We start from the raw sequence: 22,500 nt of genomic DNA on the forward strand, positions 1-22,500 counted from the left end.
ACAGAGTGAACAGCAACGGTCCTAGAACTGAGCCTTGTGGTACACCATACTAAACTTTTGACTGATAAGACATCTCTTCAAGCTAAGTTTAAATGAAACGGTTTTAACGAATCACCCAGACAGCAACACAGTGTCGGCCCAGATCCGACCCACATCTGGGCCGTGTGGAATCCATGTGTACCGGATGTGGGCCGGATCTGGCCCGACACTATGTTTCTGTCTGGGCCGATGGCTAAAAACGCATGACGTGAGCAGGTGTAAACAGGCCCTGTAATGTGAAGTGGAGTTGAGTACTTCCAGCAGACGGCCCGTATAAGTCTGCAGTCGAGTCTTTGTCTCCCGTGTCAAACACCACCGGACTGACGGCTCCCACATCACTGCCACACCGTCCGGCTCCGAACCGCACCGGGAACTTCTGTTACACATTCACAAAACATCTCATCTTCAGCTCAAGTAGCACATCCTTACATTTGTTCAATTTAAAACATTTTGATTTTCCCCCAGAGTTATTTTATTGGGTATGTATAGGGTCAGTCGGGGTTCAGTGTCAGTCAACAGGAGTTTTTGAGTGAAACGTCAAGTTGCACAAATGCCTTTGTCTTCAAGGAAAGACACTACAGTCAAACACATTGTTTTTTTCAGGCACTGCTCAGGTTTGATATTGTGGGCTATTTGCTTTCTATAGCATGTCTTTTTTCAGACTTGTGGAAAGAAAACCTCCAAAATGTACATTTAGGTGTTTATTTTAATACACTTTATCTAGTTGCATCTGTAGATTTTCAAATGCAATACATTTCATGATTGTTTTTCACTATTGTTTCCCTCTAAATAAATTTTTCTCATGGACTGAGTCAGAAATCTTTACACACACCAAACTGTTTTATTCCTACCAGAAAGACAGCAACAAAGTGTTAGCCCAGATCCGACCCACATTTGGGTTGTGTTGTATCCACTTGTACCCAATGTGGGCCGGATCTGGGCTGACACTATGTTGCTGTCTGGGTATATTCTGAAGGTTTCCTTATATAGCATTCATTTATCTGATATACATTTAACATTTTATTCTTAGAAACATGGTAAAAAGAAAAAAATTCTGGCGGTTGACAGCATGATTCATGGAGTGATAAAACAAGATAAAACTGTAAAATAAAAACTGAACTCTAATATATCAACAAAATTTCTGTTTCCTTAAAATGTATGCAAATTAACACATATTTAAAGTCACCCTGTAGTCAATAATTGTATCCCTTAAAACTCATCTTTGATCATTGAAATCACATTTAACCAAAGACAGTCTCAAAAACACGGATTGAAATCGCTGGTGTTTCTGACGTCACAAACTACCTTGTAACCAATCAGATCAACGTGTGATCGTCAACGAGTGGATCTCTGAGTGAGTGAGTGAGTGGAGGCGGGGCTCATTTGCATATTCATAGAACCGCGCATACTAAATGAGGCAAGGGTGTTGAGTTACATTCAAGATATTTTAAGGCATAAAGAAAAAACATTTAAATATGTAATTTTGGTGATCAAAGATGAGTTCTAAGGGATAAAATGATTGATTACAGGGGGACTTTAAAAAAAGCAAAAGCTTGTATTATCGTTTCATCTGCGTCCATTGCAAATCACACCGTTTTAACTTATTTTCGGCCTAAGCTTTCCGGGTTAGTACATCTACATTGGGTTGTTATGTGCAGGCTATATGTGACCCTGGATAAAAAAAAAAAACATTCACAAGTAGCACGGTTATATTTGTGGCAATAGCCAACAATACATTGTATGGGTCAAAATTATTGATTTTTCTTTTATGCCAAAAATCATTAAACATTGATTTTCTCAATGTTTTGATTTTTTTGCACCCTCAGATTCCAGATTTTCAATTTCAATCTCAATTTCATAAAATTGACCCATTTGATTGGTTTTATTGTCCAGGGTCACATATAGTGTAAAAGCAGATGTAAACTCCCAACATAGTGTCGCCCCCGATCCGGGACCGTGTGGAATCCAGGTGTACCGGATGTGGGCCGAATCTGGGCCGACAATATGTTGCTGTCTGGGCTGGTTGTTAAATAAATTGGATACAGTCAACAAGCAGCAGTGTAAATGTGGCCGACTCTTTAGAAGCAGTACATCTGATTGCAAACAGGATAGTGTGTCTGACCTTGAACAGGTGGTAAAGGTTTCCAGTCTCTCTCAGGAACCGGCTCTCTGTATGGTAGCGCAGGATGGCAGAAGACGGCCAGTTTCTCAGCTGCTCATTATTGGGAATGTGCCACACGGACACGTCTTCAGCTGAGATGTCGTAGTAGCCTGGATTCTGTGGGATTCGACAACATCTGGGTATCAGGATATCAGTGACAGACTTTTACAGTGTTTATTTAAAATTAGACAAATCTGATCTTATTTTAATCTTATATCTGTTATTTAACAGGTGATATAGTTGTTTAATGCTGATCTCACCAGCAGAAGACACGTGGACGGTTTAAACCGGGGCATGTTGTCACACTGCGTTACAATAAACCCCTATTAGAACTATAGTATTCTATTCTATACTTGTATTAATTCTATTGAGAAACCAGGAGAAAAATGTGAATAAAGACTGAGAGTCAATGTTCAGGTATTATTAATTATTATCATGTTTTCAACTATGCTGTATAGCTCTGTTTTGTAGGGTTTGTTGTCAAACTCAAAAACGTGTTTATTTTTAATTATTAAAAAATGCCGCTATTTTATTTTAAAAAAGTCAATAATTGTATTTTATTGACAAAATATTTTAGTTCGTCTTATATATTTGTTTGATTAGATCAGATAATATTTTAATCTGTCATATGCAGTGGTTAAAGTGGGATTTGGTAGTTGGGGAAAACTCAAAATTTGTGTAGGTGCAACAGGGAAAAATGACTCACCGTGGGACAACATATTGAGTATCATGGTATAGCAATACTTTTTGGGACTAGAGTGTGGCACCACATATCACAATACGTATTTACTTGATATTTGAATGGTTTTATTTTGTTCCATCAACACTGATATAATGACGATACTATGTTAAAATTGCTGAACACTGGGCCAAAAATTGAGCCCTGGCATTGTAGCCACATCAGCCCACATTACCCCACAGCCCCCACAGCCATGTGCATTTAAATGTGAGGTAGTTAGGGGGGTTCGGGGGGTTCGGGGACTCCCCTGAGAAAAATTTGATATCTCTGACCTACATATGTGCAATTTAAGACTTTTGAAGGCCAAAAAATGGATAAAAAATAGCTTTAAAACCATGTCAGTGTGCATTAGATTATTTGTCAATACCTGCTCTCTCATCTTAATCTTACTTTTTCTCTCAGTCTCCTTATCCTGCCGTAATTTCTTCCCCTCATAAAGCTGAACTTTGACTGATAGTCTTTTCATTTTCGTCTGTGTCAGTGAAGAAAGTAATCATAGGCTCAACTGATGAGTTTTATGAATCATTTCCTTAGATAAGTTAATTTACTCAAGGCTGTCAGGTCAGTATTGCCGATAGGAACCTTCTACAAGCTTTGGAATTTGAAAAGTAATTTTAAACAATACAAATTATAGGCTACGTTTAACGCAGTTAGTGGAGCATTCAAGGCATTCTCAGGTTTAAATATGCAGCATTAATGCACGGTGATGTTGAACGAATATTTAATGTCGATAATGTTTACATAATGTTAAAACTAATCCTGCTCTTGATATCTTTGTAAGACTGCGGACCCTATAGAACAGTGGCAAGGGAAAACAATGTTCGGGCGAAATATCGAACATTAAACTAACTTTACCGCGCTCAACCACCGTGAGTGCATTTCACACATTTATAATCACTCGCGTTCAGCGGGGAGGAAGGGAGGTTGGTCGGTCAGTCGGTCCATCTCGAGACCAGCGAGATTCGTTGAGATTAATGAATCTATTTATTTAATAATTTATCTGAGGTGCCGGAACGCAGTTCCGGACCGTTCCGGCCCACTTTAACCCCTGGTCATATGGTCATGTTATAATGTACCCCACCTATGGGGCATGTTGTCACACTCACTTCCATTCTTTAAAGGGTAAATCCAGATTTGTATTAATGAAACATAACCACATAATTCTACAAGACATGTGTCCCAGATAGTAACATAGTGTCGGCCCAGATCCGGGTCGTGTGGAATCCACAATCGTGTGGACCGGATATGTATATGGGCCGGATGTGGGCCGACACTATGCTTCTGTCAGGGGGGAAATTAATGCAGGAAAAATAAATACTCTGAACCTCTGTTTGAACCTCCACAATACTCTGTTTGTGTAGGTTGGCACAAACTGAGAAAGTCTAAAAGTTTTAGGTTTTACCTTGTAGTCGTCGCTGGTGGACCCCTCCGCGGTGCCGAAGGTGTGTGTGTTGGCCCATGAGCCGTCTCCTTCGGGCCGGTTCTGGTCGTTCCCCTGCTGGCTGGACCAGCGGTCTCCAGAAGAGCACTTTCCTCTGATGTAGTTCTCATGAACGCTGGCCACCAGAGTCCAGCCGCCCCCCGCCGAGCTCATGTCACAGAACGCCTGGTAATACGTGCCGCTCGCTGTGCTCAAGATGTACATGCCGTCTGCCGAGAGACACAGATCACACTCTCACAACGTGCTTTACTCCGTTACCCTTCATTCTGATGGTCCCTATAGCACATTCTGTTGACTATAAGTAACTTTGCACCTTCATGTCTGCTAACTCTCATTAGGGTATTAGTAGAGCATTAGTAGACTGATAGGGTTGGGTTAGAATAAGTTGACATGTAGTTGCAAAGTTACTTATAATCAGTAGAATATCTGTTGAAGAGCATCACAATACAGAGTTAGCAGATATGAAGCAGACAGTCTAATACTCTAATGAGAGTTAGTGAGCATGTAGTTGCAAAGTTACTTATAGTCAACAGAATGTGTTAAAGGGACCATCAAAATAAAGTATTACCCTTTATTAAACTGAAAGCTTGTAACGGCCTTACATTAAATCAACATATCAAACAAATTATGTGAATTATGGAGTGACCAAATAATGTCAAACTAATCAAAACACTCAGTAACACTTTATTTTACAGTGTCATTGTTACACATTCTACATGTACTTACTATAGTAATAACATATGTATAATTACATGCAACTAACCCTAAACCTAATCCTACCCTAACCCTACAGTAAATACATGTAGTTCATTAATATTACTCAGTTCTTAATTACACTGTAACAATGACACCTTAAAATAAAGTGTAACACACACTCTTGTGTTTGAGCTTCTTCTTGAGTCCAGCTCTACTCATTCAACAAACTTTAACTCAGTTTAATGCCGTTCAATACTATTCCTTCTATTCCAGTACTCATTTTTAAAAGTAATATATTGTTAAAAAACTATTTTCAACACTGATAATAATCATGTTCCTTGAGCATCAAATCATCATATTATACTAATTTCTGAAGGATCATGTGACACTGGAAACTGGAGTAATGATGCTGAAAATTCAGCTTTGATCACAGAAATAAATTACACTTTACTATATATTCACATAGAAAACAGCTGATTTACATTAGAATAATATTTCACTGTTGTTTTAACTGTGTTTTTGATCAAATAAATGTTCAAAATTGGTTTATTATTAGGATAAACCCCTTGAGATGTATCATCTCATTTTCGAGAGGGTCCTAACATATAACACAATAATTACACAATAATTACATAACAACAGAGAAGTGAAAAATCAAAACAAAGCAAACAGCAACAAAAACAACAAAACAAACGACAACAACAACACCTGCATATGTTCATCATGTTCATAATTTACAACCACCAAAAGGCCAAGATGGCCAATAATAAGTAAATAAGTAAACGGTAATATATGAATGAATTTCTAACTACAGTCAAATAAACATTAGGTATGGACAGTAGATCAAAAATTACAAGCATCTTTAATAACAGAGGTATTTCATCTTAAAGTGAGCAGACAGGGCATGTTTAAACAAACCAAGTAAAGGAATTGATCTTATTTCCACAGATTATTGCTGGAGCCTTACACTTAAAAACTCTTTTGCCAATTATTTTTTTAACTCGCGGGAAAAGGAAGTAAAGTTGAGTAGAGTGCCCAACTTCATAGTTTAATGCATAAGGTACAAGATACTGTTTTAAATAAGGAGGATAAATGAAATAAATACATTTAAATATAAATTGAAGCCAGCGAATGTGTCTTCTACTACTTAGAGATGGCGATTAAGTGCATTATACATTATACAGTGCATTATACAGGGAGTGTTGTAATTCTTCTTTCAGCGCTGGTCTACTTGAAAGTCAAGATTTTTGTACCGATTTTACATCATCTGTAGTACTTGTATAGTCGTGTGTATATTTTGAAGCATATTTTGTCTCAAATATTTGTTTTCTGTATCTCTGTTATTCACTCTTCAGTGTAACTGACCAGTTTTTTATCATCATTTTTTTAATACACATTTTTTTTCACTGTTATATTGCTTACTGTTGTAATATCGGATTGTTTTTCTTTGTCATTTTGTATGTTAAAAATTTGATTAAAAAAGATAAGAAATATAAATTCAATTAAGTGTGTCTGAACTGGCAGCATATTTGAGTTTTCCAGAATGGTTGTAAAACTGAAGCTTTGAGTGATATATAAGAGAGATATGGCCAGCACTCACCCTGTGTGACGTTGTATTTGTCTCGGATCTCCAGGCAGCTTCGAGCGACAGTCCTCAGTCTAGCGTGATACTTACCCAGCTCTGGGTTAATGTAGGTGCCGTTGATAATAATCGGCTTTGGGGTGATAGGGGCTCCCAAAACTGCAGACAACAACACAGAGATATGATGACCACCACGTCTATGAACTAATCTGCCCAGACAGAGACATAGTGTCGGCCCAGATCCGGCCCACATCCGGGCCGTGGGCAATCCAGGTGTACCGGATGTGGGCCGGATCTGGGCCGACAGACTTTGTAGCTCCACATTTCAGAATAATTTCTCATCACACTTGCAAAACATGCTTTTCAGTCTCGTTTCCAGTCCAAATATCAAACTATTCTTAAATCGACATGCATTTACTAAAGTATTAAAATGCCATACGATATTATGTCTTGTCAAAATCAAAATTAAGGGAGTTTTTGCTTAAAACCCGCAAAATTATCTGCCAATGGGATAAGAAAAATAATCATGTTTCTGTTTGAATTAAGATAATTTTTTCTTATTCCATTGGCAGATAATTTTGCTTTTTTTTTAAATAACAACTCACATAATTTTGATTAATTTCTCCAGAAAACAAGACAATATCTTATGTGATTTTACTCCTCTAGGAAATGCATCTTGATTGAAGAATTTTTTGAGATTTGGACTAAAAACAAGACTCAAATACGTTATAAAAGCATTGTTTGCAGTGACTCACTCACCAGTGTGCTGTACGTGCAGAAAGCACATCATGAATGAAACGAAGCGAAGCATCGTGTTGAGTTTCAGCTCTTCGTCTCGTCTGATGGACATTCTTCTGTCCAGCGGCTTTTATCCCATCATCCCAGCTGATATCTGGAGTAAAACAGCTTGATTGTGCAACACCAGCTCAGCGTGTAATCATTAAACACAGTAAAGCCAGGGCTGCACTGGAAATCAGGGAAATGCCCATTACTGAAACACCAATACATCATCATAGGCTGTTTACTTTTTCTGCAACTTATCAGTTTGTTATAGAACATTACATCCCATATTTATGTTCTTGGCACGTGCTTTCATCACTCAAATTACGGGAAAGTGGGAAATGTATTTGTGAAAGGGATGAATGCATTGGATCATTGCCATTCGTTGAGTTCGATTCTGATGAAAAAGTGAGATTATTTTCTTATATGAAATAAATGGTCAAATCTAAATTAACTGGCTTTATTCAAGTCAAAAATATTATATAACATCTCAGAAGTAACCTATTAATTCATACAAACAAAACTTGTTAAGCACTTTTCACTGTGAATGTTTCTTTTTCATTTCCATCTTTGCTGTGTTTTTCTCTTTTAATTCTCTATTTGCCACTTGGAGATTTTACAATGAAGCTTCTGATGAAAACTGTGTTATTGTGCAGAATTAAAACACTTCTGTGACCAGCCGGACGTTTGCTTGCACAAGAACCCAACCAAGGCCAATGTCCACTGAAGTGTGTCTGTCAGTCAGTCAGTATCGGCTTCAATTCAGGCATTTCCCAATCACTGATAATCTGCTAAATTTCCCAAAATCAAATCCTTTGTGGGAATTTACCACATCACAGAGAATAGTTAGGCAATGTGGTTTGTGCAATATTTGGCAATAATTCACAATTTGCTTGTTTATAATATATATTATAAAACACAAAACTGTTTTTCTTCCTAGTCAGCTTGTCAAATAGAAAAAAATATTATTATTTGATTATTGTTATTTTATTAATTTGACTACTGTAACTACTGAACTCTACAGAGATGAATACAGTTCTGATACACTCACCAACTATTGCTCTTGCTTGGCATCTTTCCGAATGTCAGATAGAAAAATAATGAAAAACTATTTAAGAGCCATTCCACCGAAAGGGTGACATTTCTGTCCTCAGGACATTAAATGTATAAAATTGCATGAAATTTAACTCTAAAAGACATTTTATTATTAAGCAAAATGTCCTGCACATTAAGCTAACTACAAATTTAAAATGTGTAATTAAAAACATTAATAAAAACTACATAGAACACTAAAAAATAGCATTTTCTGCATGTCCCCACTCTCTATCTCTAAAATTTACCATGAAATATGATGATCAAAATCCTCCAGAAATCTTAATTTGTTTGCATTGTTGTGTGACTTTATATCCAATCTATGCTTTAAAATGTTTTTTTTCATGAGAAAAAAATATTTTATCTAATATTTTAGATAAAATACAAATTTTAGTCGTGTCCCCGGGTTTTCACTCAGTCCTGTTACCCTAACACATCCCCCCCCCCCCCCCCCCCGAAAATTTTTGAATATTCCACAAGACACATTTTCAACAGGAAGTTGCATCATCTGGATCTTCTGAAGGCAATGGGAAGACCATAAGTAAGTCCTCTCATTTTAATTTCTGTATATTTGATGAAATTGTAACTATGACTGAGAAGTTAAATCTCAACATACTGTCCTGTTACCTAAATTATTTCTTAGATTTTATTTGTTTATTTTAAAAAATATGAACTTTTGGTAAGTCACTAGAAATTGCTCAGTGTCCTCATGCTGTTAGCATGTATTCTATGTGACCATATGGCATGTATTTGATAACTTTTTGCTTAAAAACTCAATCCTGTTACTTTCAGTCCTGTTGCTTATATGAATAAATAACAGGAGTGAGTTAAAGTAACAGGAGTGAGTAGAGTCCTCTGTTTTGTTGATTTAATACTGTAAATATTAGTTTATATAATACTATTCACTTGAATTATGAGTTTTAAGGTTGCAATTACTTATATTGTAGACATTAGCATTAGTTTTATAATGTGAACACCATACTTCCAGGAAGCCAGTCCACCACGAGGTGACTTAAACGTTGTGTCTTTGTCTTTCTTATATTTTGTAGAAAATGGAGAAAACCCATACTATACAGATGCCAGAAACACCCACCTATGGCATATTGCAATGGAAGGAGCGAAACACACCCGCAACCCTCTCTTTTACCCCTTTTTTGTCTTAATTTCCCTCTTTCTCCCTCCATCTCTCTTCTTCTCTCTCTCCTTCCACCCCCTTCTCTGTGAAGTACTTCTAGCACATAGTACATTCACTTCAACACAGAAATCTTATGCACACACAGTCATGTAGACTCTCTCCAATACACACACATATGGACACTCATTCCTGTTACCAAGTGTTCATTCCTGTTACAAAGTGTTCATTCCTGTTACTATTTTTTTTCTTCTTCTAAAAAAATAAAGTTAAACCAGTCTTTTTATCAGTTTTGTTTGGTCTATCATTTATACAATAGTTTAATAAATTAAATTATTAAAACAATTATAAACTTGAGGGTTCGGTCTTCTTTAAAATGAAAAAATGGCTTTGTGTTTTTTATTAAAATACACCTTGCCTTAATATATAGTGATTTTTTTCCACAAATATCAATTATTTGAACATATAACCAACAATTTCTTTAAAATAAACACTTTCTTGTGGGGAAAACAAAGGAATTAATTGACATGCTTTTAAACATGCTTTTTAAATGGCACAATAGTTTCGGTAACAGGACTGAGAAAATATGTGTCCATCTTCTGCTTAAACCTTGTAAAAAAAAAAAAGTTGGCTGAGATTGACCAATACACATTTTGAATAGTTAATTTAGAATAGTTGTTTGAATAGTTGAATAGTTTGAATAGTTAATTTAAATTTTGAATGGTTAATAATTAGATAATGCATATGTAATATCTGAACATCTGATCTGCTTCTCAACGCGTGTGTCTGATTCCCCTTTGAACAAGGCAAGAGTGACACTTTTTAATGATTGTTAATCTTCAGCAAATCTGATGTTTATCTAAAGTAATTTTTGCTTGTAAGTATGGTTGAATTGGATCATCGAAGTATATTGTGTTATTTAACATAATTGTTGCAGATTTGCATAATATTCTGAGTTTGCATTTCACTGTTTTTATTCATTGTGAGGAATATGAATCTGTTATTGTGTAAGCGAGATGAGTAAATGCTCATATTTAGTCTAGAACTACAATCCCCATCATGTACACAACATAGTGTCGGCCCACATCCGGTACACCTGGATTCCACACGGGCCGGATGTGGGCCGGATCTGGGCCGACACTATGTTGCTGTCTGCCATACGCGAGAGACTGTCCATGAATTTTCTTGACAATGATTTTTCCGATTTAACATTCCCAGTTCACCTATAAACCAGAGCACACACGAGGAGAACACACACACACACACACAGACAGGACTCCTGACTCGACCCGAGAGTCTTCTTGCTGAGAGTCGACAGTGCTGAACACTGAGCCCTGTCTCTCTCTAAACCAGCATAAATCTGTCTTCACGTCTCTTCTGGTGATCATGTATCCTGTCTTGGTTCCTGCCGCGTGTCTTAATACGAACACCCTGAACACACACTCCACCTGTACAGATTGTCTACGCACGGATCAGCCACGACAGGTGTGTGTCTCGGCTCTGTCCTCAGTCTCAATCATGGCAGCTGTGCAGTGTTTAAGGGCTGGCTCGTGTTGATGTGTGGAGATCCTCAGTCTCTCTGCAGCCTCAGAGAGGACGAACATTACCTTTATTACTGAAAGAGCTCAGATGCTGATAGAATAATGAGGATAATGAGAGTCCGAGCTCAGAGATCCACTCAACTGACAAGATTAGATGAACAGACTCTTCGCAAACTTTGCTAACACTTTACAGTAAGGTTCATTATTTAACATTAGTTAATGTATTAACTAACATTAACTAACTATGAGCAATACATTTTTTACAGTATTTATGGTCCCGCTTTATATTAAGTGGCTTTATGTACTATGTACTTACATGGAAATTAATAATTTGATACAATGGACTTATTGTGTACATACATGTTTTTACATTGTACTTATATTTTATAAATACCAGCTTGTAATTACAGCTGTAATTAATTTATGTAATTATATTTGTAATTACATAGTTGGCCCTTCCCTTACACCTTAACCTACCCTTAAACCGACCCATACTACCACACCTGACCCTAACCTTACCCGTATCACACACACCCGACCCTAACCTTACCCGTATCACACATACCTGACCCTAACCTTACCCGTATCACACACACCTGACCCTAACCTTATCACACACACCTGACCCTAACCTTACCCGTATCACACACACCTGACCCTAACCTTATACCAGTATCACACACACCCGACCCTAACCTTACCCGTATCACACATACCTGACCCTAACCTTACCCGTATCACACACACCTGACCCTAACCTTACCCGTATCACACACACCTGACCCTAACCTTACCCGTATCACACACACCCGACCCTAACCTTACCCGTATCACACACACCTGCCCCTAACCTTACCCGTATCACACACACATGACCCTAACCTTATCACACACACCTGACCCTAACCTTACCCGTATCACACACACCTGACCCTAACCTTATACCAGTATCACACACACCCGACCCTAACCTTACCCGTATCACACACACCTGACCCTAACCTTATACCAGTATCACACACACCCGACCCTAACCTTACCCGTATCACACATACCTGACCCTAACCTTACCCGTATCACACACACCTGACCCTAACCTTACCCGTATCACACACACCTGACCCTAACCTTACCCGTATCACACACACCCGACCCTAACCTTACCCGTATCACACACACCCGACCCTAACCTTACCCGTATCACACACACCTGACCCTAACCTTACCCGTATCACACACACCTGACCCTAACCTTATACCAGTATCACACACACCCGACCCTAACCTTACCCGTATCACACATACCTGACCCTAACCTTACCCGTATCACACACACCTGACCCTAACCTTACCCGTATCACACACACCTGACCCTAACCTTACCCGTATCACACACACCCGACCCTAACCTTACCCGTATCACACACACCCGACCCTAACCTTACCCGTATCACACACACCTGACCCTAACCTTACCCGTATCACACACACCTGACCCTAACCTTATACCAGTATCACACACACCCGACCCTAACCTTACCCGTATCACACATACCTGACCCTAACCTTACCCGTATCACACACACCTGACCCTAACCTTACCCGTATCACACACACCTGACCCTAACCTTACCCGTATCACACACACCCGACCCTAACCTTACCCGTATCACACACACCTGCCCCTAACCTTACCCGTATCACACACACCTGACCCTAACCTTACCCGTATCACACACACCTGACCCTAACCTTACCCGTATCACACACACCCGACCCTAACCTTACCCGTATCACACACACCTAACCCTAACCTTACCCGTATCACACACACCCGACCCTAACCTTACCCGTATCACACACACCTGACCCTAACCTTACCCGTATCACACACACCTGACCCTAACCTTACCCGTATCACACACACCTGACCCAACCTTACCCGTATCACACACACCTGACCCTAACCTTACCCTTATCACACACACCTGACCCTAACCTTACCCGTATCACACACACCTGACCCTAACCTTACCCGTATCACACACACCTGACCCTAACCTTACCCGTATCACACACACCTGACCCTAACCTTACCCGTATCACACACACCTGACCCTTAAACACTGCACAGCTGCCATGATTGAGACTCTGGACAGAGCCGAGACACACACCTGTCGTGGCTGATCCGTGCGTAGACAATCTGTACAGGTGGAGTGTGTGTTCAGGGTGTTCGTATTAAGACACGCGGCAGGAACCAAGACAGGATACATGATCACCAGAAGAGACGTGAAGACAGATTTATGCTGGTTTAGAGAGAGACAGGGCTCAGTGTTCAGCACTGTCGACTCTCAGCAAGAAGACTCTCGGGTCTGCACACTCTTAATGCACACTAAACCTACAAGCTTCTGAACGGTATTCCAGGCTAAGCGTATCCCATCATGCATTATGTTCGGGAACTCATGTACCCTGAAATCGTGAGATGTCGAAGAAAATATTCCACTGTAATTTAAGTTACATATAATTTGGTAGTAAAAACATAGTGTTGCACATTTTATTGGTGCAAAGATGAGTATGGTGTGTGTAGGCCTATTTTGTAAAACATTTGGAACTGTTTTTGTCACTTAATTAGAAGCACCACAATTTAAAATTTGTGTCTTCTGTTAGTTACACAGCAACTACTCTACAGACATGTAGAAGTTTATTTTAAACTGCAAAGTATTCAAAATATAATAATTAAAAGCTCTGTAAACACTTGAATTTTTGCATTTAAGTGTGTCCTATCGAGTAATCAAAAGTTCTACACACACAGTCTTTACGCCTACCTGAACACTTGTGCCAAATAGAGGAAATGCGTAGACAAGCGTTCAAGAGCACAGACAATGTGTGTGTGTGTGTGTGTGTGTGTGTGTGTGTGTGTGTGTGTGTGTGTGTGTGTGTGTGTGTGTGTGTGTGTGTGTGTGTGTGTGTGTGTGTGTTTGTGTGTGTTAGTGTGTGTGTCAATGACTGAAGCCTTTTCCTCTGGTAAAAGAGTGAATGAGAGAGCCACCATGTACTTTATAATCTGTGTATTTATACACATCTTGTTGCCAGGGATGTTTGACACAGAACAGCTCTGAAACATTGATATGAAAAAGAGCAAGAGAGACAAACTGTAATATCTTTAGTCAAATGAGTGCTCAATGATTTAGGAGGCATAAAGAGTCTCTAATGTGCACATTTTCCTCATGCATGCACTGCAGACACAGATGTTTGAAACCCACTCCTGGCTTCTCTTTCAGTCTAATCTTCTTTAGCCCAACGATTCAGTCTTTTCTTTATCTCCTGCTGGACTCTCTCACTCTCTCTCTCCTCTCTCTGTCTGTCTCTCAGAGATGAGACTTTGTGATATAGTTCAACAGAATGCATCACTTTCTTAAACCTTGTATTCATTTGGTTGTCATTTGTAACTCTGATATCAGCCCTCCCGACTGTTTTTAAGTCTTTTCTTCTTTGTTGTGAGACACCAGTGTGCTTGACAGTGCAGCTTGTTTGTCAGATGGCTGTGATTGGTCTGAATATCCATCTGGAGATAAGAGTGTGTCGTCTGTCAGGAATGTGTTGGCATTCCTTCTTCCAGGCCTCAGATGAGACGGCTGACCTCGAGCCACTGAAACTGGTGTTTATGTGCGTCTTCAGCGTTTCCTCTCCGTCTGCCGAAAGCATCAACAGCAGCAGTTCACCTGGGTTTACTGTCACACACTACTGTTTACACCGTACACGGATGTTTAACTCCTCGTGCTGGTGTGATAAGAGGAGGTGGAGGCAGGGGAAGCGGGGGAGGCTCATGAAACACACACACACACACAGAGAGAGAATGTGTCTGGACTGTGGTCTAATTTAATTCACGTATGCCATGTTGAAGAAAACCTCATTGACGCAATGTGGCAGCCAGATACAGGATATACTGGGACTTTTGTTTTGGTGCATTTCATATGGAAAAACTAATTGTATTAGGTTTTTGTCCACATGCATGTGTGGTATTTTGAAAGAAAAACCGAGCGAGATATGCTTCTCTCAGTTTAGCTTCACTCACCATTCACACGATTACTGGAAAATAGATCCTTATGTGTGAACCTTTCAAAAACATGTCCAGGTCATATATCACCACAAAAAACAGAAAAATATACACTCTAAACCCAAATTTGAGTCAAATATGGATAAACCCAAAAGTTGAGTTAAAAATTTAATTTAAAATTTTAACCCAACTTTCACTTTCAACTGTACATTTTTTAATTACATTTTTAACCCAACATTTGGGTTTGTCCATATTAGACCCAAATTTGTGTTGAAAAAACCCAGCATTTTTTAGAGTGTACATGTTTAACATTAATAATATTTTAAAATGAGTAGTTGAAATGAAAACCTGTATGCATTTTTACATGGAACACACAGCAAAAATAAATAAATAAATTCACCAAATCTATTATACTCATGCCACTTTGTGTGTGTAAAGGACAACAACTGTTCTAAGTCCACAGTAAACCAAGGCTTCACTGGGCTTATTGCTTTAATATATATCCTTTGTGACCTGCAGAAAGAGAGTGAAGGGGAGAAAGTTAAAAAGCAAACAACTGGGACTCGGATTGCAGGAAACAGTGTGGAGGAACCGAACACGAGAGCATGAGTAGTCAAACCCTCGGTTTATACTCGCCCAAACGGAGTTAATTAGAAATTGGAGAGAGGATTATGTGTGAAAGCAAAGCCTTGTTTATTTAAGAGATAGACCCTGATCACATGAAGTGACCTCTGACCCCTGAGAAACACATGCACACCAGTTCCTAGAGTAGGAATAACTCTCTACAGTCCACTTCATAAGCATCAGATCACACATAAATATACAACCCGACGTGTAGGCCTGTGATCTCTTTGAACAGGGCAAGGCTGTCACGTCTGATATCATGTGTTATCACTCTGGGAAAAGCTTTTATTGGCTCCAGGTAATGGGATAGTTGATGTTAGGAGACCCCCATGAAGAGGGGAAGTGGGGTCTGCTCTTTTCCCCTTTCACCATCCTCTTTTCATTGGCCACAAGCCTTCAATAACATATCATTCTCTTGCTTGTACAACCAAAACCATCAGGAGACGTTTGAAATTAAATATACGAATGGTAGGTTCACGCATTAGGTATTGTGAACTAAAAAAATGTTTTACATTCATTAATCTAGAACAATGTCCAGATATTTAGTTAAATGCATTAAAAATGCATTAGCATATAAAGAATGATTTAATTAACAAACAAAAAAAAGGGGATTAGGCTACCACAAGCAATTATTTTTAATCAAATATTTTCTTTCCAGTACAAATTATATGCAGCATACAAATGAACGAGTAAGATTGAAGTAAAACACGAACATACATTTTAGTATTTGGTATGTCTGTCCCTGTTTTGTAATAAAGACAGGCTTTGCAAAGGTATACAAAGACAAAAAAATAATTTTGGCTACTCCCAGCCATTTCACAAAACCATCAAATTGAAGCACAAATCCATTATTTTGGTTTGGGATCTTAAAATCTAAAACCAAAATCATTGGGAGACGTTTGAAATTATATATGCAAATGGTAGTAGTTAATGCATAAGGTATTGTGAACTAACAATTATTTTTTTACACTCATTAATCTAGAACAATGTCCTTTTATTTAGTTAAATGCATTAAAAATGCACTAGCTTATAAATAATTATTTCCTTAAAAAAATGGTACCACTAGGTACCAATGGATACCACTTTTTATAAAATCTTTTCTTTCCAGTTCAAATTATATGCAACATACAAATGACCACTTACTTCTAACGAGTAAGATTGAAGAAAAAAAGGAACATGCATTTTAGTATTTGGTATGTCTGTCCCTGTTTTGTAATAAAGACAGACTTTGCAAAGGTATACAAAGACAAAAAATACATTCCCCAACTCCCAGACATTTCACAAAACCATCAAATCGAAGCACAAATCAGTTATTTTTAAAATGTCTAGCACTAAAGGTTGTTGGAGTGTGTCACAGGAGTGACTTTCTGGGTTTGTGATAACAGCAACAGGTTCTGGACTTTACATCAGCACTCTCAGGGTTCAGATCCAGGCCGTGTTTTTGTGTTCAGGGCCCCTGAGGGCCTCACCTTAGGTTTGCTTCAACACTGATGACAGATTCCAGACACTACGACTCTTATTGTGTTTATTTAGACAGTTTGGAAAAGGAGTAAGGTCAGATGTGTGAAGAGCTAGAGGCAGTAAATGAAAGACGTGGGATCATGTTTCGTTAAAAGCCCACCGTTGATTCCAGACTCGTTGCTACAGACGGGTGGAGTTAAGCAGCACTGTACACTCCTCCCTCGATGTTTGTCACTGACTCGCAGGCCAATCCCCCTTGAATGTGCCATCCCAGTTCCACAGCTCCTCACTTCAGTCCTGAGCCGGGAAGCTGCAGCTGTGTGTGAGTGAGTAGTGCTTTAGAATAACATTGATTTGGCTGAAGCTTTATTTAAAAATCAGAAGGGTCTGTGCATAATCTTTTATGAAAGTGGTTTTGTTGTGTGAATAGTGACCAATATTTTACCATGATTGTTTATTGTTTAATATTTGTATTAAGTAACATGTCCATTGACATCAGTAAAACTTAGTTTTACGGGTAACACTTCTATGAAGTTAGATTATTTTCTCATTTTTGTGATTTCATATTCTCTTTTAATAGTAATTTATAGAGTACCTGGTTGTGATGGTACTGTTTTAATCATAAATTATTTTTAAAGCATTTTTCTTCTCTTTAGTATTCCTTTTTAACCATAGAGTAGGTGTATAGGTTTTGGTGTATAGGTTTTTGAATATCTTTTGTAAATTGTAGATGTCTTGTGATGCATTAGAATGCCTATCTAGGTGCTTAGCACATCTGACTCCACGTAAAAGGAAATAGAAAACCTCACACACAGTCATGCTCCAGGTTTTGCTCCTTCTGGCAGCTCTTAATGAGTGTCCACCCTGTTACGCCCACAATATGGGCTCCGCTCCCCTCATTATCCAATATCGTGTCTGGGAAGAACAGCCCTCAGGGACAAGGGTGGGTCGCCTGCTGGATGACCTACGTGAGCGTGGGGTGACAGGGTCACTGGAAAACTTCCGGGTCGTGCAGCACGGACACGCCCCACCGGTCACAGTTGCTTTAAGGGATGGTACCGTGTCAACACTACGCCGGCTGGACCGCGAGGAGCTATGTTCGGGGGAAGAACTTTGTGAACTAGCCTTCAGTGTGCTCTACAGAATGGGTGGTGCTATGCATTTCCTCTCAGTTCATGTGGAGGTGATGGACCTTAATGACCACAGCCCAGTCTTTCCTAGTCTAGTGCAGGAGGTGGAGATCTCGGAGACGGCCTCACTAAAAATGCGCATCCCTCTGGACCGTGCTGTAGATCCAGATTCGGGACCGAACAGCCTGCAGACTTACTCCCTGTCTTCAAACCTGCACTTTGCTCTGGATGTCCGAACATCTGGAGGGGCCAAGCAGGCCGAATTAGTGGTCATCAAAGAATTGGACAGGGAGTTGCAGCCATCTTTAGAACTGGTTCTGACAGCCTGGGACAAAGGAAACCCACCAAAATCAGGCAGCACAAAAGTTATAGTCACAATTCTTGACTCCAACGACAATAGCCCTGTATTTGAGGAGGCCCCAACAGTTATTGAGCTAGCAGAGGACACAGTCCGTGGGACGATAGTCATCAATCTCCGTGCTACAGACCCTGATCAAGGCGCTAATGGAGAGGTTGAGTACTCCCTCAGTAAACATGTCCCAGTGGAAGTGCAAAAACTATTTAGCATCCATCCCAAAACAGGTGCTTTGACTTTACAAGGCCCTTTAGATTTTGAAGAAAAGAATGTGTATGAGGTAGACATCCAAGCTCGAGATCTGGGGCCCAATGCTAACCCGTCCCACCACAAGTTGCAGATTAAATTGCGAGATGTCAATGATAATGCTCCTCGGATACACATAACATGGAATCCACAAAATTCCCCTGTTGCAACAGTCTTAGAGGGAGCACCAAATGAAGCTTTCCTTGCTCTCGTGATGGTATCTGATGCCGATTCTGGGGCAAATGGGCAGATACGAGTGCACATTCTGAGTGAATCTGGCCCCTTCAGACTCAAACAAATCCATGGAGACAATTACATGATTGTAACCAATGATACTCTGGATCGTGAGAGACAGATGGAATATAACCTTACTCTTCTAGCGCAAGACAATGGTGATCCTTCTCTGTCCTGCATTAAGCACATGACTGTCCATGTTTTGGATGAAAACGATAACGCACCAATGTTTACCAAAAGTCACTACCGGAGTGTCCTCAAAGAGAACAACACACCTGGTTTCCATTTCTTGACTGTGGAGGCACATGATGATGACTTGGACCTCAGTGGAAGGGTATCATTCTCCATTAAAGAGTCAAATGAACTGGGGACACCAACAGCATTTTTCTCTGTCCACCCCAGCAGTGGGGCTGTAACTGTCCAGCAATCATTAGACTATGAGGAATCCCGTTCCTACTCATTTATTGTTGAGGCTGTAGATCAAGGATACCCACCAAAGACCAGTAGTGCAGCAGTGCTGGTTGAGGTACAGGACGTTAATGACAATTACCCCATAATCCATGAGCCACCTCCCAAGAAGGGAGTTGCATTGCTAAATGTCCCAGTGAATGTGGAAAAAGGGGAGATTGTGACTGAACTTGGAGATAAAGCCCTCGAGGATAACTTCCACATACCAAGAAATTACTCTACCCCCAATAAACCCGAAGGTTTTCTGGCCACTACCATTCGGGCCAGTGATCCAGATTCTGGTCTCAATGGAAGACTCAGTTTTAGAATAACAGATGGCAACCCTTCTAACAATTTTTTTCTTGACAAAGCTTCTGGGCAGCTCTACGTGAACACATCTAATGCCACAGAATTGATCGGCAGAACTTTTAAGCTGGGCATAGCGGTATCTGATATGGGAACGCCTATGCTTACCACCCGAACCACTTTGGAAGTAGCTTTCATCAACTTTCGTGACCACCTGAAGAACTTGTCTCGGGATAACCAGGCCAAGTACAGTTTTACAATGCTTTTGGCCATTTGCCTTGGATCAACCTGCCTGGTATTATTTCTAGCCATTGCTTTGGCCAAGACATTCTGTCATCCTAACAAACGGGATAACCGTGCTTACAACTGTAGGCAGGCTGAGTCAACCTACACCCGTCACCCACGACGGCCTCAAAAGCACATTCGCAAGACTGACATCCAGTTGGTACCGGCGCTGCGGGGTCGTAAAGAAACCCCACAAGAAGATGAAGCTGAGGCATTGTCATCTACATCACCCTTAGTGGAAAAACCAAATCCACAGGGCCAATTTACCCTTACACCAACCCTTGCTCGCATGACTCAAAATCAAGCTCATATGGAAATGGATGGGAACCCACCACTCACTCAAAGCAAGATACTCAGAAAGCCTGGGAGCATAGAGTGGAACGGGACACTTCCCTATAACCCAGGAACACCCTATCGAACCCTGCAAAAGACCAGAAATTCTTCCTCATCTTCTTTCGCAAACTCACAGACCAGCACACTTAGACGAAACAAAAATGACGAAGTCAAGCCCATGAACATGGACCCCTCACAAACAATGGCTTCAGTTCCTAGTAATAAGGCCACATTACGCAGACCAAAGACTACAGAAAGAAGAGGACGGATGGAAGAGTCAGACCACAGGCAGATCCTGAGGAATCTTGTTCGGCTGTCTATGGCGGCCTTTGCAGAAAACGGTTCTATTGAACTGTCCTCTGCCTCACCGGAGGTGCAAGTAAGAGAATTTGTCTTTTTTATTGTTTTACTATTTTAACATTTCAGATATGAAAATACATTCTACTTTGAAGGCTATTTCAAGGCACTCCAGTTCATATAAGCTCAAGTACTTTATAGTTTTCCCACTCTGGAGTTGTACCGGCCCATATCTATAGCAGCCTTAGGGGACAGTTGACAGATGATGAAGGCATGATGAAGTGTATTCAGAAACATTTCAGTGTCAAACAGTAACTTAAACCTTTAATATGCCTCAGGAGAAAACGCTGCCAATCCTCAATGTTATCACATTACAGAGTCAAGAAAATACAGATTCATTCCATGGTCCATGATACTTCTGCACAGTAACATTATACTTCTCTGGCATGTATGGGCTGGAGGGAGTCAGCAACAAATAGCTTGAACTGATCTGATTCTCATTATGTTCAAAAAGATTCAAAAAGAAAAGTGAGAATAACTACTTTTCACCAGCTAATATTTCAAAATACCCAAAAGTGCTGTGCTAGTCAAACGCTGTATCCTTTGGGTCTGGTTCCACCCAGATGCTTACCTCTACCAAAGTGTTTAGCAGAACAAAAGGTCCTGGCACGGGTTTGAGCCCTCACGTGAATACTGAGGCCAGTCAGGAAGAGCGTGGATCCTGACCTCCCTCCACCCCTGTCTCTAATCCACCCTCCCTTACTCACTTGGCCCAGTTGGCAAATGAGACCTGTGGCGGCTGCAGAGGAAAGGGGTTGAAATGTCACCGGTGCCTGTCCTCGCAGCCAAGGCTGGGTTTCTTCTTCACATCCTGGAAGGAAATAGCCTCTAGAAGAATAGACCCTGTGTAGAAACAGCTTCCTGTCCTTAACAACTTAACAATCTCTCTAACCCATTTCCCCATCCCAGAATGCTTAATGGAGGCTGGCCGTCTACTATGTTGTAGCTTAATCTATAACAAACAAAGTTAACTCTTTATTTTGATGGTCCCTTTTAAACATTCTGTTGACTATAAGTAACCTTGCAACTACATGCTAACTAACTCTCATTAGAGTATTAGTCTGCTTAATATCTGCCAACTCTTTATTGTGAAACTCCTCAGACATTATAGTAACTATAAGTAACTTTGTAACTACATGTCAACTTATTCTAAACCTAACCCTACCAGTCTACTAATACTCTAGTAACACTCTAATGAGAGTTAGCAGACATGTAGAGGCAACATTACTTATAGACTAAAAGTAGACACAAAATGTTCAAAAGGGACCATCAAAATTAAGTGAAACCCAAACTAAAATTATATTGTGAATTATGACATTCTACCAAAACCAAATGGCCTTCAAACTTGTCATATGTGGTAGTTCAGACATCTTGAACACAGAAATTGTCTTTGACTTTTATTATAATAGATTAAAGTGAGTTATGTGATAAGTTCCCCTGTATACTGTAATAAATGATAAAT

General features: G+C 39.8%; 2 protein-coding genes across 2 annotated transcripts in view; one reads left to right on the plus strand and one right to left on the minus strand.

The window, feature by feature from the left end:
* itln3 (intelectin 3) overlaps positions 1–7,537 on the minus strand; it is an 8,721-nt gene extending 1,184 nt beyond the window's left edge. The window contains exons 1-5 of the mRNA XM_077217200.1: positions 7,418–7,537; positions 6,677–6,817; positions 4,342–4,589; positions 2,162–2,317; positions 295–415 (exon numbers count right to left, since the gene is read on the minus strand). Of these exons, the coding sequence (XP_077073315.1) occupies positions 295–415; positions 2,162–2,317; positions 4,342–4,589; positions 6,677–6,817; positions 7,418–7,508 (757 nt within the window). The 5' untranslated portion in view covers positions 7,509–7,537. The remainder of the gene's footprint in view (positions 1–294; positions 416–2,161; positions 2,318–4,341; positions 4,590–6,676; positions 6,818–7,417) is intronic.
* Positions 7,538–17,623: 10,086 nt separating this feature from the next.
* The window catches only part of pcdh12 (protocadherin 12), an 11,890-nt gene continuing 7,013 nt past the window's right edge, over positions 17,624–22,500 (plus strand). Inside the window, exon 1 of the mRNA XM_077217201.1 lies at positions 17,624–21,060. Coding sequence (XP_077073316.1) covers positions 18,163–21,060 — 2,898 coding nt within the window. The 5' untranslated portion in view covers positions 17,624–18,162. The remainder of the gene's footprint in view (positions 21,061–22,500) is intronic.

The sequence above is a fragment of the Siphateles boraxobius genome, unplaced genomic scaffold (genome assembly GCF_051911475.1).
Source record: "Siphateles boraxobius isolate OS27281-9 unplaced genomic scaffold, OSU_SipBor_1 70, whole genome shotgun sequence".
NCBI classification, from domain to species: Eukaryota; Metazoa; Chordata; class Actinopteri; order Cypriniformes; family Leuciscidae; genus Siphateles; species Siphateles boraxobius.